General features: G+C 39.6%; 1 protein-coding gene across 1 annotated transcript in view; it reads right to left on the reverse strand.

Moving 5' to 3' along the window:
- Positions 1-3,977: 3,977 nt before the first annotated feature.
- Positions 3,978-13,152, reverse strand: part of BTBD16 (BTB domain containing 16) — a 36,823-nt gene continuing 27,648 nt past the window's right edge. The window contains exons 13-17 of the mRNA XM_087965682.1: positions 12,684-12,762; positions 8,360-8,437; positions 7,245-7,343; positions 5,495-5,683; positions 3,978-4,222 (exon numbers count right to left, since the gene is read on the reverse strand). Coding sequence (XP_087821808.1) covers positions 4,154-4,222; positions 5,495-5,683; positions 7,245-7,343; positions 8,360-8,437; positions 12,684-12,762 — 514 coding nt within the window. The 3' untranslated portion in view covers positions 3,978-4,153. The remainder of the gene's footprint in view (positions 4,223-5,494; positions 5,684-7,244; positions 7,344-8,359; positions 8,438-12,683; positions 12,763-13,152) is intronic.

A 13,152-nucleotide genomic window follows, 5' to 3' on the forward strand; every position in this document is an offset into this window, starting at 1 on the left:
GCACAGGAGTTGCATCATGCTTCCTGTATTTAACTTTGCTGACATGTTGACCATGTTTCCTGTAACACCCACGTTTTGACTCCATGGGTATTTTTATTATTGTTACCTGATACAAATCATGATCCTGACCTTTGTATTTCTTGGTGTGTAGGTGTTTTGCTGACAGGACCAAGGTGAAAGTCAAGGGCGAAAGCAAATTATTTTTGCAAGAGTTTAAGATTCTACTTCTTTTTCTTTTCTCCTTTTGCTACTTTGAATTTTTAGATTAACTTTGGTTTTTTTTTAATGTCAATTCTTTTGTTGTTGTTGATTTTTTTTTTAAAGAAAAGCTTAGCCTGTTTCCTGGCTAACCAGCAATGCCATCCCTCTTCAGTACTTGCCACAAATACAAATTTTTAACATATTTTAACATATTGTGCTAGCTTGCTGTAGTCAACAAACCATAATTAAGCATGATGTGTGTATCAAACCGCTGGTTGTACTAATTGGTCATTAGCTATCCCTGTTCTCCACTGAAGAGAAAGTGAGTTTTGTGTACCCTGTGCATTTATCAATTGTAGTAATAATGCTTTGCTTAACTACCATTCATCAGTGTCTATTAGACAGGTTCATGGTGTACATTAAACCAAAAATAATTATCTTCCCAGCCACAAAAAATTATATAATATAGCAAATTAAATCACATCAATCATATTATGATTTATTGTAAGCCCTAATTTTATATATACTTTTTCATAGTGTTTGATGCTACCAGAAATTCTTCATTGCCCTTAGAGCTGTATCATTAGCCAGCCTGTCTTGGTTGGGGGTGGTGTGCGGGGGGCGGGGGGAAAGGTGCCCTATTACTTTGCAAAGCAAAGCTTTGAAGGAGTCTTTTGCATCAAGTGCCATTAAAGGAAAGGCCCAGCAGCAAGAATGCGCTTCCTGTTTTCTGGGTGCCCATATACAGCTTGCCCACATGCAAACACTGTGCAGAAGATTTGAAAGCTTATTCATGAAGTATGTAAGAGATGGATATGCCTGAACTTTCCATAGCTGTAGGTACTTTCTGCCTTCCCATTTCACATATTGTTTCAGAACTTGCCAAACGAGGAGAGGACATTCAAGCATACGAGTTCTTGTTGTTGCCCTGAAAACTGAAGTTGCTTTACAATTTGTTAATTGGATAAAGGAGACTACTTGCATTAATATTCAGTAAAAGTAGACTGTCTTTATCTACTTTTAAGGCAGTTTATTCATCATAGGGCATGCCCATTCTGTACTTTTAAAAAGCAAAGCAAAATTCTCTGTATTATGGAATTTAATTAAATGTGCCTGTTGTGCTTCATCAAGAGAGTAAAATTAAAAAAAATAATACAAGTAGCTCTCAGCCTATGACCATTGGTTCATCAACCATTTGAAATTGGCGCTGAGCCAAGGGAGTTATGACTGGTCGTCAGAATTCTATCCACCCCATCCCACGGTGCTCATGGGATCACAATCTGAATGTTTGGCAACCAGTTGACCCTTACAACAGTTTGCCAAGTACCCCATGATCACCTGATCTGAATTTGCAAACTCCGCTGCCGATTTCCCAAGAAAGCTAATGACGAAGCCAATAGGGAAGGTTGCATCTTGCTGGGGTAAATCTCTCCCACCTGCACAGTCTGTTCCAGCTCCTTTGCATTTCTGCTAAGCCGGCAACTCATACACCCTGCCCAACCTTTCTTTGCACTGTCGTGTACTCTCCTTGACCCTCTTTTGCACTTTGTATACCCTCCCTACTCTCTCCCATTTCCCCCATATGTACCTCCTAGCTCCCTCTGCCACTCAGCTACAGTCAGTACTTGTCTGCTGGTCTGGGACTTGCAACCTCCTGCTGGCTTCTCCACTGGTTTTGGTTGCGGGAAGCTGGAAGGAAGTTGCCTTGCCCAACAATCATGGGATACCATCAATAATGGCAACCACAACTGAAGGCTTGCTTATTGCTGCAGAAGAAACATACCCTGGATATCTATATGTACCCAAATAGCCTAATTTTTTAAAGACCATTTGACAGAAATATTCATGGTTAGGACACTGCTTTGTATCAGGTCAGATTACTCACCCATCTAAGAAAATAATGAATAACATCAGTGGCAGCAGATTTCCAGAGTCTCAACTAAAGCTCTTTTATTTCATCTGGTACCTGGTACCTGAAGCTTTCCAAAGGTAATTGGAGGTACCAAAATTCAGTATAAAAACTATGACATGCAAAACATGGGTGATAGTATGCCTCCCTAGTTTTTAGCTGTGGGATCAGATGTAATATAAAATATATAACTATTAACGGACATATTTGACTGCAGACAAATGACAATTTAATAAATTGTCTGGAGGGAACCAGGAACTATGAAATGGGACTTCAGGAGGTGTATGCAGTAGATCCACCATAGGTATCTACCTTTACTACAACCTATAAAGTGCAATTGGTTCAATAATACTTTAAGCCAAACCTAAAATCTCTTTGGTGTTTTCTCCAACTTGCAACTACTATTACTTTACTAAGAAGCAGAGTTCTCATTTTACTGTATGTTAAGGATGTCTAAGAACAACACTTATTTACTTTTCAGAATGGTGATGAAAATAGTGAACTATGGTTAACCATATGTATGAAAAAAATATTAGCTGTGTGATCTGATTTCTTCCCACCCTTGTTTTCTCAACCAATTATCTATTTTTATTCCAAAACTAACTGGGAAGTAGTCTCAAAGGATTGGTGGTTATCAACAATTATCTACACACACACACACACACACACACACACACACACACACTTACTGCAGTACTGAAACACATGCTTTTCTATGAGTGGGTGTTTTTCATTTGCATGTCATTTAAATACAGGGGAACAAGCTTGTTCTTAATTTATCTCCAAAGGATGAATAAAACTTTAATTAAAATCCATTAAAAATTCTATAAAGAGTGTATATATTGAAACAATTTATATACAGGTAGTCCTTGACTTGAGACCACAATTGGCCCCGGAATTTTGGTTGTAAGTCATTATGGTCATTGTACTAGTTGTAAGTTGAGGACCACCTATATAAAGTAAAATCTATACAGAAATTTCAATAGGTGTCCAATTTCTCCAAAGCAACAGGGAATAAAGGAAAGGAAAACAGCCATTTCTTAACCAACTGCAATTTGATGAGAGCCTGATGGAACATATCTACTCCTGTGAAGATTTGTGCTGAGTTTTTCTGCCTTACAATTGTTAAGATTAAAAAGGGGAGAAAACAGGTAAAACATGATCTGATGGTTAAAGGATAATATCAACATCTGCTCTAATTGTCATGAATCATGCATATTGTATATTCATCTGGAATCATCTACAATTTTTTGTGTGCTTCCTGTGGAATTTGTGCAGTGGGAAGGGAAGCTGGAGTGGGTTGGCATGGTAATCTTATTGCTTCATCAACACTATTTATGGGAATCACAGTGAAGTGGGCTGCAGGCCATCTGGATAAAATGAGAGAAGAAAACTAAATTAAATTTCTTGTACACATGAAGGTCCTTTACTTGCTAATTAGGACCTTACCACTGATTGGAATACAACAGCGGTCCCCAACCCACAGGTTGTGGCCCACTACCAGGCAGTGGCCCATTTAAGCGGGAGCAGCTCCACTTGCACAAGCAGTAGGTACTTGTGTGAGCACATGCAAGTTCATTTGTATGAGCGATGGGTATGCGCAGCTGCCCCTTGCGCAAATGGAGCTGTGCACATTCACACGAGCACCTGTCACTCACACAGAACTATTGGCTCTCCCATCCACTGAGCCCACCAAGACAGAAAGGTCCGGGACCAATACATGCTTAAGGAGACATGAACCAGATTTCCCCAATGTGTTACTGCCAGATTGTTAGATCTTGGTTACCTATTTCAGCATTCCCAGTCAATATGTCAATCATATCGAGAGGTACCTGGTTTAGGAAGGTCAAGCTATTTGCAACATTAGTCAAAAGCAGAATGTAGATAAGGTTAATAGCCCAGTGAGTTGAATGTGACGAGAGAGGGTAGAGTTTATTTTCATGCTATAGAAACTGTAGTCATCTGCCAGAACATCTCCAATTCTAATTCTCTGTTTGCTAGATGTCAGAAGGAGTTCATTGATGGAAGAACAGATGTGATCTTTTAAGATGGTGGGAAAAGAAGCAAAAATGTCACATAGATGGGAACTGATGGTATTCTTGCTTTCAAGATCTATGTTTGTGAGGGGGAAAAGAGGAAGGGTTAACACATTTTTACTTGTGGGACCCATAAGACAAACATTGATTTTCTTTTTTGCTAGAAGGAAAAGAGAAAAAAAGAAAATGAGATACACTTGGAAATATTTATTCAGCTTGCCTAGAAAGAAATATCTAAAGCAGAAGTGACTGGCTGGGGGGTTGAAGTCCACTGGTCTTAAAGTTACCAAGGTTGGACACTCCTGATTTAAAGACTTGTTTCTTTTCATTTTAACTTTAATGAACTTTGTTTGTTCCTGACAGAACTTCCTCGTATGGGAAACTTGCCTTATTTTACCCTGATGATTTCTTAGTACTTCATAAGCTTGAATTACCGTAGAGACTACACATGGTCTAGGAGAGCAGTCCCCAACTTTTCTGGCTCCACGGACCAGCAGCAGCAATGGCGGAAAGTGGATGGTTTTGTCCCCACATACACTGCTTGGGCATTGCTTGTGAAGCCCAGTTCCCAAAGGGTTGTGGACCAGCTCTGGGCTGCCGACTGGGGGTTGGGGATCCCTGATCTAAGAAATAGAGAAAGCTCAGATGCCCATCTTAACAGGGTTGGGACCCTGAGACCTTTGAGCCCCCACTCAAAGAGCAAAATTACGTTGTTAAACAAAGAGTGAATAAAGCTCCTTTTTGGGGGAGGTCAAACTTATCTTAAGGGCAGAAATTGTTTTTTTAATTGTATTTATCTTTTTATCTATTATGGATTATTCCTGATTTCACGAATCTTTTGCAGATCTTGTGATTTGATGAATCCCTTTTCCTTCATTTATGGTAAGTCACCAAATCAATGGATGAGGCAACATACAAAAGTTTATTTAAATAATCAAATGTAACTAGGCATGTTTTAAATATATCTCATCTTGATTTCTTTTCATCTTGTGAATTTATATTGTCTGTTCCTAATTCTAATTTATTGTTCAAAACCATCTAAGACATTTTAATTGAGAAGTGCATTATAATTATTTCACATGTTTACACAAATATTTTGTAATTGTTTAAAATGTGTCCAAATATATGGTCTAAGTACCTTTTTTTGGTCTTGCAATTTATTCCCATATAATCCTTAGATCACGGTTCATTATAATCTAGGCCTTTGCTTACAAAGTTATTTTTCTTAAATAACCCAGAAACTATGCTTCTCCGGACCAAGAGATTACTGAAGCTCTAGCCTGATTTTAGTGTTTACCACCAAAAACATTTTAAAGTAATTAGTAAGTTTCTTTTGCTTTTTCCTCACCTGGCTTTTAGAAGAAGGTTTCTTAACTCCAAAGCTTTGAGTGACCCTTTCTGTGGTGAATTCTTCCCACTTTCCATCTATTTGGCACTGTGCTTTTATTTCATACTTAACTTCCCGTTCTTTCTGTAAACTGACAGGACTGCGGTCAGCAGTAAAATAAGAGATAATTGGATCTGCATGTCTGACTCTCTGAAATGACAGGGGGGAGGGTTTCAATTCAGTTCTTTGCTCACTGAGTTATTTGCTGAAGTTATTCAAAAAACTTTACCAATAACCAAAACCCTAACGTAGGATAGATTATCGTCACCCCACTAGCATTGTTTAAGGGCTTCATGAACTGCTTTTTTAATAGAAATTATTTTGGCAAGAAATGCAAGGGAAGGGGGAGATTAAGCAGAGTGATAGGAACAAAGACCAGGAGAGGAAAATAGTATGAAACTTCTCTTTCTCTAATGCTGCCTAGGGCCCTTTTTTAGCATGGGACATCCTGAGTCATATGACCAGGCAAAACCAATCATCTCTACATGCCAAGGTGTAAACCTAAGGCCTGGGTCTGTTCTTCAGTTGGAACAACAGATCAGCTGAGGAAATCATTGGGGGTCAAGGGAGGACCAGCTGCAGATTCAGCCTCCTACACACCTTGATTACACAATGCAGAATTTTAAGAGAAGCACACATCAGTATTGTCTAATATGACACTCTTAAGATAAGTTGTGCCTTAATTCCTAGAATTTTTGGCAACTTATCTGGAGAGCATTTGAGTAAGGAAAGTGGGCTTATTGGATCTGCAAATATCTAGCTATCTAGACATGAATTAAACATAAACTACCAAGACATTTTCCCATGTGACAGCCTATAAAATAAATGAATACTTTTTGCCAAAAATGTATTTCTTCAGCAAGCCTCCATTATTTCTTTCCTTCTTACTGCCAAAAATCGTAAAGAAATAATCTTCTTTGTGTTTTTCTTTATGTTGAATGTATAATCTAGCTCATTTTTTAAAATTGATGTTGAAAATCATTTGATGCTACAAAATGTTCTCTCTAACCTGCTAGATGCATCTTCCTCTCCCAAACTTTTCTTCAGAATTCATTAAATTAAAAAAAAAAAAGAATCTTAACATGGAACTTAGTACAGGTAGTCCCTCACTTTGCCAGCACAACTGAGCCCAAAATTTCTGTTGCTTTTACCCATCTAATGACCTTTCTTGCCACAGTTGTTAAGTTAATCACTGCACTTGTTAAGTTAATAACATGGTAGTTAGTTATTCTGGCTTCCCCACTGACTTTGCTTGTCAGAAGGGTGCAAAGGTAGAATCATATGACCTTGGGATACTGCCAAACGTCTGGATTTTGATCAAGTGACCATGGGGATGCTGCAAGGATTGTAAGTGTGAAAAATAGTCATAAGTCACTTTTTTTAGTGCTGTTGTAACTTGAAACGGTCACTAAATGAACTGTTGTAAGTCAAGGACTACCTGTTTATGAAAGAGGCAAAACCACCAATACTAAGCAGTTAAATGATTTCTTTTCAGGTAAATATATACAGGCCATTGTTCCTCAACTAATTCTTTAATATGTGAGAATATGTTTTCATCCTCCATTGTCAACATGAATCAAAATAGCTGAAGTTACCCTTCTGGCAATGTCAATCGCCTACAGACTGCACAATACTTTCAAAAAGAAATAAATAGGACTTAAAGTCTGAGTATTACTTTGAACCTCAAGAATCATAGAAATGCTGTTCTTACTTTCATGTAAAAACTGTATGCTGAAGCATCATGTTTTATTGCTTTTAGCTCAAAGAAGAATCCATAAATGGAAATTATCTCTGCATGATATCTTGGTTCCTGAAATAATCAGCATGTTAACATATGTATATAAAGGTCCACTATTCCAGTGTCTTAAAATATCAGAAAAGGATCAGTTATGAGGAATAAATAACTCAATAATGCCTCATTAATTCACTCCAGGAGAATTTGCTTTGTTGTTTGCTTCTTTTTACTAATCCTTGTTAAGAATTTTTGGAACAGTGAAATACTACTTATTTTCATTTTCATTGTCCATAAATACTACAATCTATTAACTGAGATTCCATACATGTATATATTGCATTTGTATTCGTATACCTACAGCAGTAATTTGTAAATATCCCAGATTTTTCAAAAATTTTATTGTTAGAAAGAGAAGAAAAATACAGAAACTAACCAAACCTGAACATTTTGATGTCTCATTCAGTTCCATGACAGAATTGAGCACGTGTTTAAGATTAAAATACTTATTTTTCTTCAGAGTAATCCCACCAAAATTCAATAGGACTTCTAAGAGATATATCTAGTATAGTATTGCAATATAATATTCCCATTATTGTAAAATCATTGCAATGCAAACCTATATGTGTTTAAGCAGAAGTCAGTTGCATCAATTTAATGGGATTTATTCTTTAATCGGGTACATGTAGATATATCTTGTGTACATTTAATTTGTACATATACAAGAATTTTTGAACATCTTTGGGTAGAATTATGATAAAAGCAAATGAATTTTAAAACTTCCATAAACTTGGTTGCTATCAAAATGATTTTTTTCTCTTTTGTTAAAAACAACAGAATTAAAATCCCAATGGCCTTCCCTGCAGATATGTTACAGTATGATCTCTATCGTCCACCTTCAATTTGCCAATTATAGGTGAGGTGATTTCTACAGTGTACAGAAGTTAGGGATACATTGTATTACAGTCTGTTTCTTGGATTTTAGCAATGCACTTTATTATCATCGATATTGCCCTGGAAGATTGTTTAAGAGATTTTGTTGACTGCATTTTGTCATTTCTCCCACTTATTTTAGCAAGTTCTTCACAGCTTACCTCCTTGAGCAAAAAACCAAATCTCACTGCTTGGGTGTTAAAGTCTGCCTGAAAGGCCATATCACCACCATTCTCTAGCTGAAAGGAAAATAAAATCTTCCATATTTAGCATCCATAAATTTAGTATTTTTTTTTCATTTAAATATAGCATTCAATAAAATTGAACAGAAAATGCAATTGTATTTCAGCTGTATGCCAATTTTCTTATCAATGTTATATAATGTCACAAGTTTTCTATTTCAGTCACCATTTATAATCGTTTGCATCTTACATCATTGTTCCTTACATCCCACTGATATGACCTGCTTATGTGAGTCATGGCATAGAGAGGATTAGTAAACTATACAAACTTCAAAACATAACTAACTGGCCCAAAATATCACAAGCTTGCCCATCTGAAATCTTCTAAGATTTGGGCAAACACAGACATTTTGTAGATTTTAGTGTTCTGATAGGTTTGGGTAAAATATACTGTCATCTAAATCAGGATCATCTGTAATACTCTCATAGATGACCAAAGGATTATATATTTCTGCACTTTATAATGCAGAATGATTTCACTATATATTGACACAACAATAGTTGGATCACTCTAGAAGATGCTATATTTAACAGATCAAATGACTTCAGTCTGGTATCTAAATGCTAAATGCTAATAGTTTCATGGCTCCCTGATTTTTCTACCATTCCTGGCCTTTAAACTGACCTATTAACTTATATAACTGAACTATTTTTCAAACAGAGAATATGTTCAAAAAGATAACTATTTACAGCAGGATGGATGGTCACTCAGTTTCTTCACAAAGTAATGAAAACATTCCCTATTCCTATTTATAAACGAATGTCCAGCACCTGGTAAACTTGTCTGATCTCAAAAAAAGAGCTAATTAAGATCAGACATGTGGCGTTTGGAAAAGACTGAGCTGAAGTCTTCACTCTGGTCCGTGTTTCCAGCGGGAACACGGACCGTACCTATTGGCTGATTCCGTTTGACAGCCGACTATAAAAGGGAGCTGTCAAATGGCATCAGCTGTTGTCCGCCAGCTGGCTGCCTTGTTAGCGCGGCAGCCGCGGCAACCCTTTATTGTTACAATAAAGTAAAAGCTGAATTTCACTCCGTGTTTGCCTCAGGTTATTCTGCCACTCTACAACACTGGCGACGAGGGCGGGATACATATAAGAGGCAACCGGGCAAAGAATCGCTAAGCAAAGTCACTACAAAAAAGAGCCGAAGTCACTACCAAGCTGAATGTCACTTTAAGAGCTTACTGTCACTATTCGCGAGCGCAAATTTCAATTTTCCTCAGAAGATCCGGCACCGCTGAGTCGAGATGACTTCGAACCCTGCATTCCCACCTTTCAGACCGACAGCAGAAACGTGGGAATCCTACAGAACCCGATTTGGCTGTTTCCTAGATGCCATAGACCTCGCTGACATTTCCGACCATAGGAAAAAGTCCTACTACTACTACTTCCCAGAATGGCTAAGAAGAAGCTTCACGGCTGCCAGTTAACCCTACGTGGCTACCAAGGCAGAACCATCCCAGTCATCGGAAAAGGCAAGTTTTTTGTTCAATTTCAAAATTTTAAAGGTCACTTGCCTTTAGTGGTAGTGGACGGTGCTCTCCCTAGCCTGTTGGGGTTAGACTGGTTCCCTGCCCTTGGCCTCCATATAAGTGGAATACACTCTATTAAAAATGCTGAAGTGGACACAATTCCATGAGTTTCTATATGGACACTATTTCGAGTTGATTACGAATCATAAGCCTCTGTTAGGCCTTCTGTCAGGCAAAAGACAAACTCCTCAGATTTTATCTCCAAGTATGACCAGGTAGACCTTATTTCTGGCTGCCTATTCCTATACACTGGTTCATTCACCTGGCAAGAGTCTATGCCACACTGATGCTCTTAGTCACTGCCCCCTGCCTGTTCCTGTGGAGGATCCTGCACCAACTAATGCTGTTTTCCAGATCAACTATCTCAAACTTCCCATCACTGCCCTTGATATCGCTGCCCACTCTGCCAGGGACAAGGTAATCACCCAAGTTCTTGACTGGGTGGGAAGGGGGTGGCCGGCAATTCCTTATGCCCCCAAATTCGTGCCTTTCAAAACTCACCAGCAAGAACTATCTTCTTTGCAAGGCTGTTTACTTTGGGGAACTAGGGTAGTTATCCCTTCCAAGTTGCAAGACTCAATTTTAAAGGTCCTGCATGAGGGCCATCCCGGCATTGTCAGGATGAAGGCCCTAGCTCGCAGTTATGTATGGTGGCCAGGCATGGATGCTCAGATTACAAGTTGGGTGAATGCTTGTCAGCCATGCCAAGCTACCAGACCTGCTCCACCCACATCCACTCCAGGCAGGTGGGAAGATTCCTTGGCCCCTTGGTCCCAGGTGCATATTGATCTGGCTGGCCCCGTTCATGGGCGTACATTCCTGGTGATGGTTGATTCTTTTTCTAAATGGGTAGAGCTGACCTTGATGACCACCACAACTTCAGAAGCTGTCACTAAGGCTCTATCAAGGATATTCGCTACCCATGGCCTCCCTGACACCATCGTGTCTGATAACGTCCCCCAGTTTACTTCCTGTGTGTTTGAGGTCTTCCTAGCCAACCTAGGAATAAGGCACGCACTTACAGCTCCTTTCCATCCTGCCAGTAATGGCCTGGCTGAAAGGGCCGTCAGATTGGTTAAGGAGGCCCTGGCAAGGTTTGGGCCCATAGATTGGCACTCTAGGCTCGCTAAGTATCTCCTGACCCAGCATACAACTCCCTTTACCACCACTAATAGGTCTCCGGCTGAACTTCTCATGGGTAGACGTCTGAGGACCACCCTAGACAGACTCCATCCGCATTACGCCCCGGTCACAGCCTTAGGGTCAAATAGCCAGGCAAGGGAGTTCGCTGAGAATGACCAGGTTTATGCCCGGAACTATGCGGGACACCCTTTGTGGATGCCTGGGCAGATTGTGGCGGTAACCGGTCCTAAGTCTTACAGGGTCCAACTGTAAGACGGGCGCATCTGGTGCTGCCATATCGATCAACTTAGAAGGCATTGGAGTTCATCTGCAGATAGCCCTCAAGATGTTCCTGCAACAGAGAAACCGCCGGTGCCCGAAGAAACTTCCCACGAATCTGACAGGAACGCAAGCCTATCTGAACAGCCATCTGTCCCTTGCCCAGAGACGCCTGAAGCCGAGACGCCAGCTTCGTCGGCACCAGAAGTTGCCCAACAAGCAGAAAAGTTCCTTCCAGCATCAGCTTCGTCAGAACTTAGAAGATCTGGCCGCCTGCGCAAGCGCCCGAGTTATCTGAAGGACTATGCATGCTCCATTCTGGGGGAAAGGAGTGTGGCATTCGGAAAAGACTGAGCTGAAGTCTTCACTCTGGTCCGTGTTTCCAGCGGGAACACGGACCGTACCTTTTGGCTGATTCCATTTGACAGCCGGCTATAAAAGGGAGCTGTCAAACGGCATCAGCTGTTGTCCACCAGCTGGCTGCCTTGTTAGCGCAGCAGCCGGGGCAATCCTTTATTGTTACAATAAAGTAAAAGCTGAAGTTCACTCCGTGTTTGCCTCAGGTTATTCCGCCGCTCCACAACAAGACACTAAGTGGGACATTACCAGGAAATGGCAAAGCTATAGACTAGACTGGGTGGGTGGGTGGGTGTTGAAAAAACATCTTGAGGGGCTGGGTTTGCAAAGAGGTTGTGGGTTAATTAATCAGTAGAACTGCTTCCTTCCAGAAGTTGTGGGAGCTGCAACACTGAAGGTTTTTAAGAAGAGACTCAACAGCCTCTAAGGTCACTTCCAACTCTGCTATTCTGTTATTATGTTAAAAAGACAGTAGCAAACCAATACTGTTCACTGCCATAGCAACTACATGGTTGTATTCAGTTATCAGGACTTGAAGGAGACTTTTCCCCTGCATCACCTTCAAGTCAAGGGAAGTAAACTCTTGCTTTTTTTTTCCTTTGTAAAAAGCCTTTGCAAAATAAGAATTAAGTGTTAATTTTCAGTAATGTATTGCTATATAATGTGGTGAAATGGATTCACTTTTCATATCAGCTTTATTACACAAACCTAGAAGCAATATTTATATGGCCATACATATTTGTACAGTTTGTTTTACCTGTGTTCTATATTTCTGTGCCTAGATCTGGGTAATGCCATCAAATATAAAAGTACAGTTCCAAATTAAATATTTTTGTCTTAATGCAGGGGTCCTTGCATTAAGGTATACTGTGAAAATACTTCCTACGAAAAAACTAGAGTTTAAAGTCAATGCAGACTGACCCATTTTCACACTAAGCATACCAACTCACTGCATGGTAGTGATCAGACAAGATCCTTGTAAGCCACGGCAAAGGAAAGAAATTAATTTTCCATAGCTCCTCTAGATGTCTACCTTTGGAAAAGACAAAAGCAACAATTCAGTTGTTCCTTTTATATTATTCAGTACCAAAGAAAAAGCTGTTTCCGATACACTAGGAAGAATAACTTACAGGCAGGTTGGATAGGTATAATAAGAATATAGCAGGAATAAAGATATATGAGATGTAGCTGGGGCTCTAAAATGCCAGAGTTTATGAAAGAACATGAAGAGTAGCTGTGGGATAAAGACTACTCCTCCTTACTTTCTAGAATAGGATTATTATACCATGGGTATTGGACAACATCTCCTTTGCAGATCTTCCCTTGTAAAACTCATTCCATCAGCAAAATATAGTTTTATATGATAGTCTGCCTGCTTTTGGAAACCATTCACGGCTTATTTGAGGATCTGCTGACTGG

This window comes from Notechis scutatus, chromosome 4 (genome assembly GCF_049901735.1).
Source record: "Notechis scutatus isolate UNSWTSFEM ecotype Mainland chromosome 4, rNotScu1.2, whole genome shotgun sequence".
Classification (NCBI taxonomy): Eukaryota; Metazoa; Chordata; class Lepidosauria; order Squamata; family Elapidae; genus Notechis; species Notechis scutatus.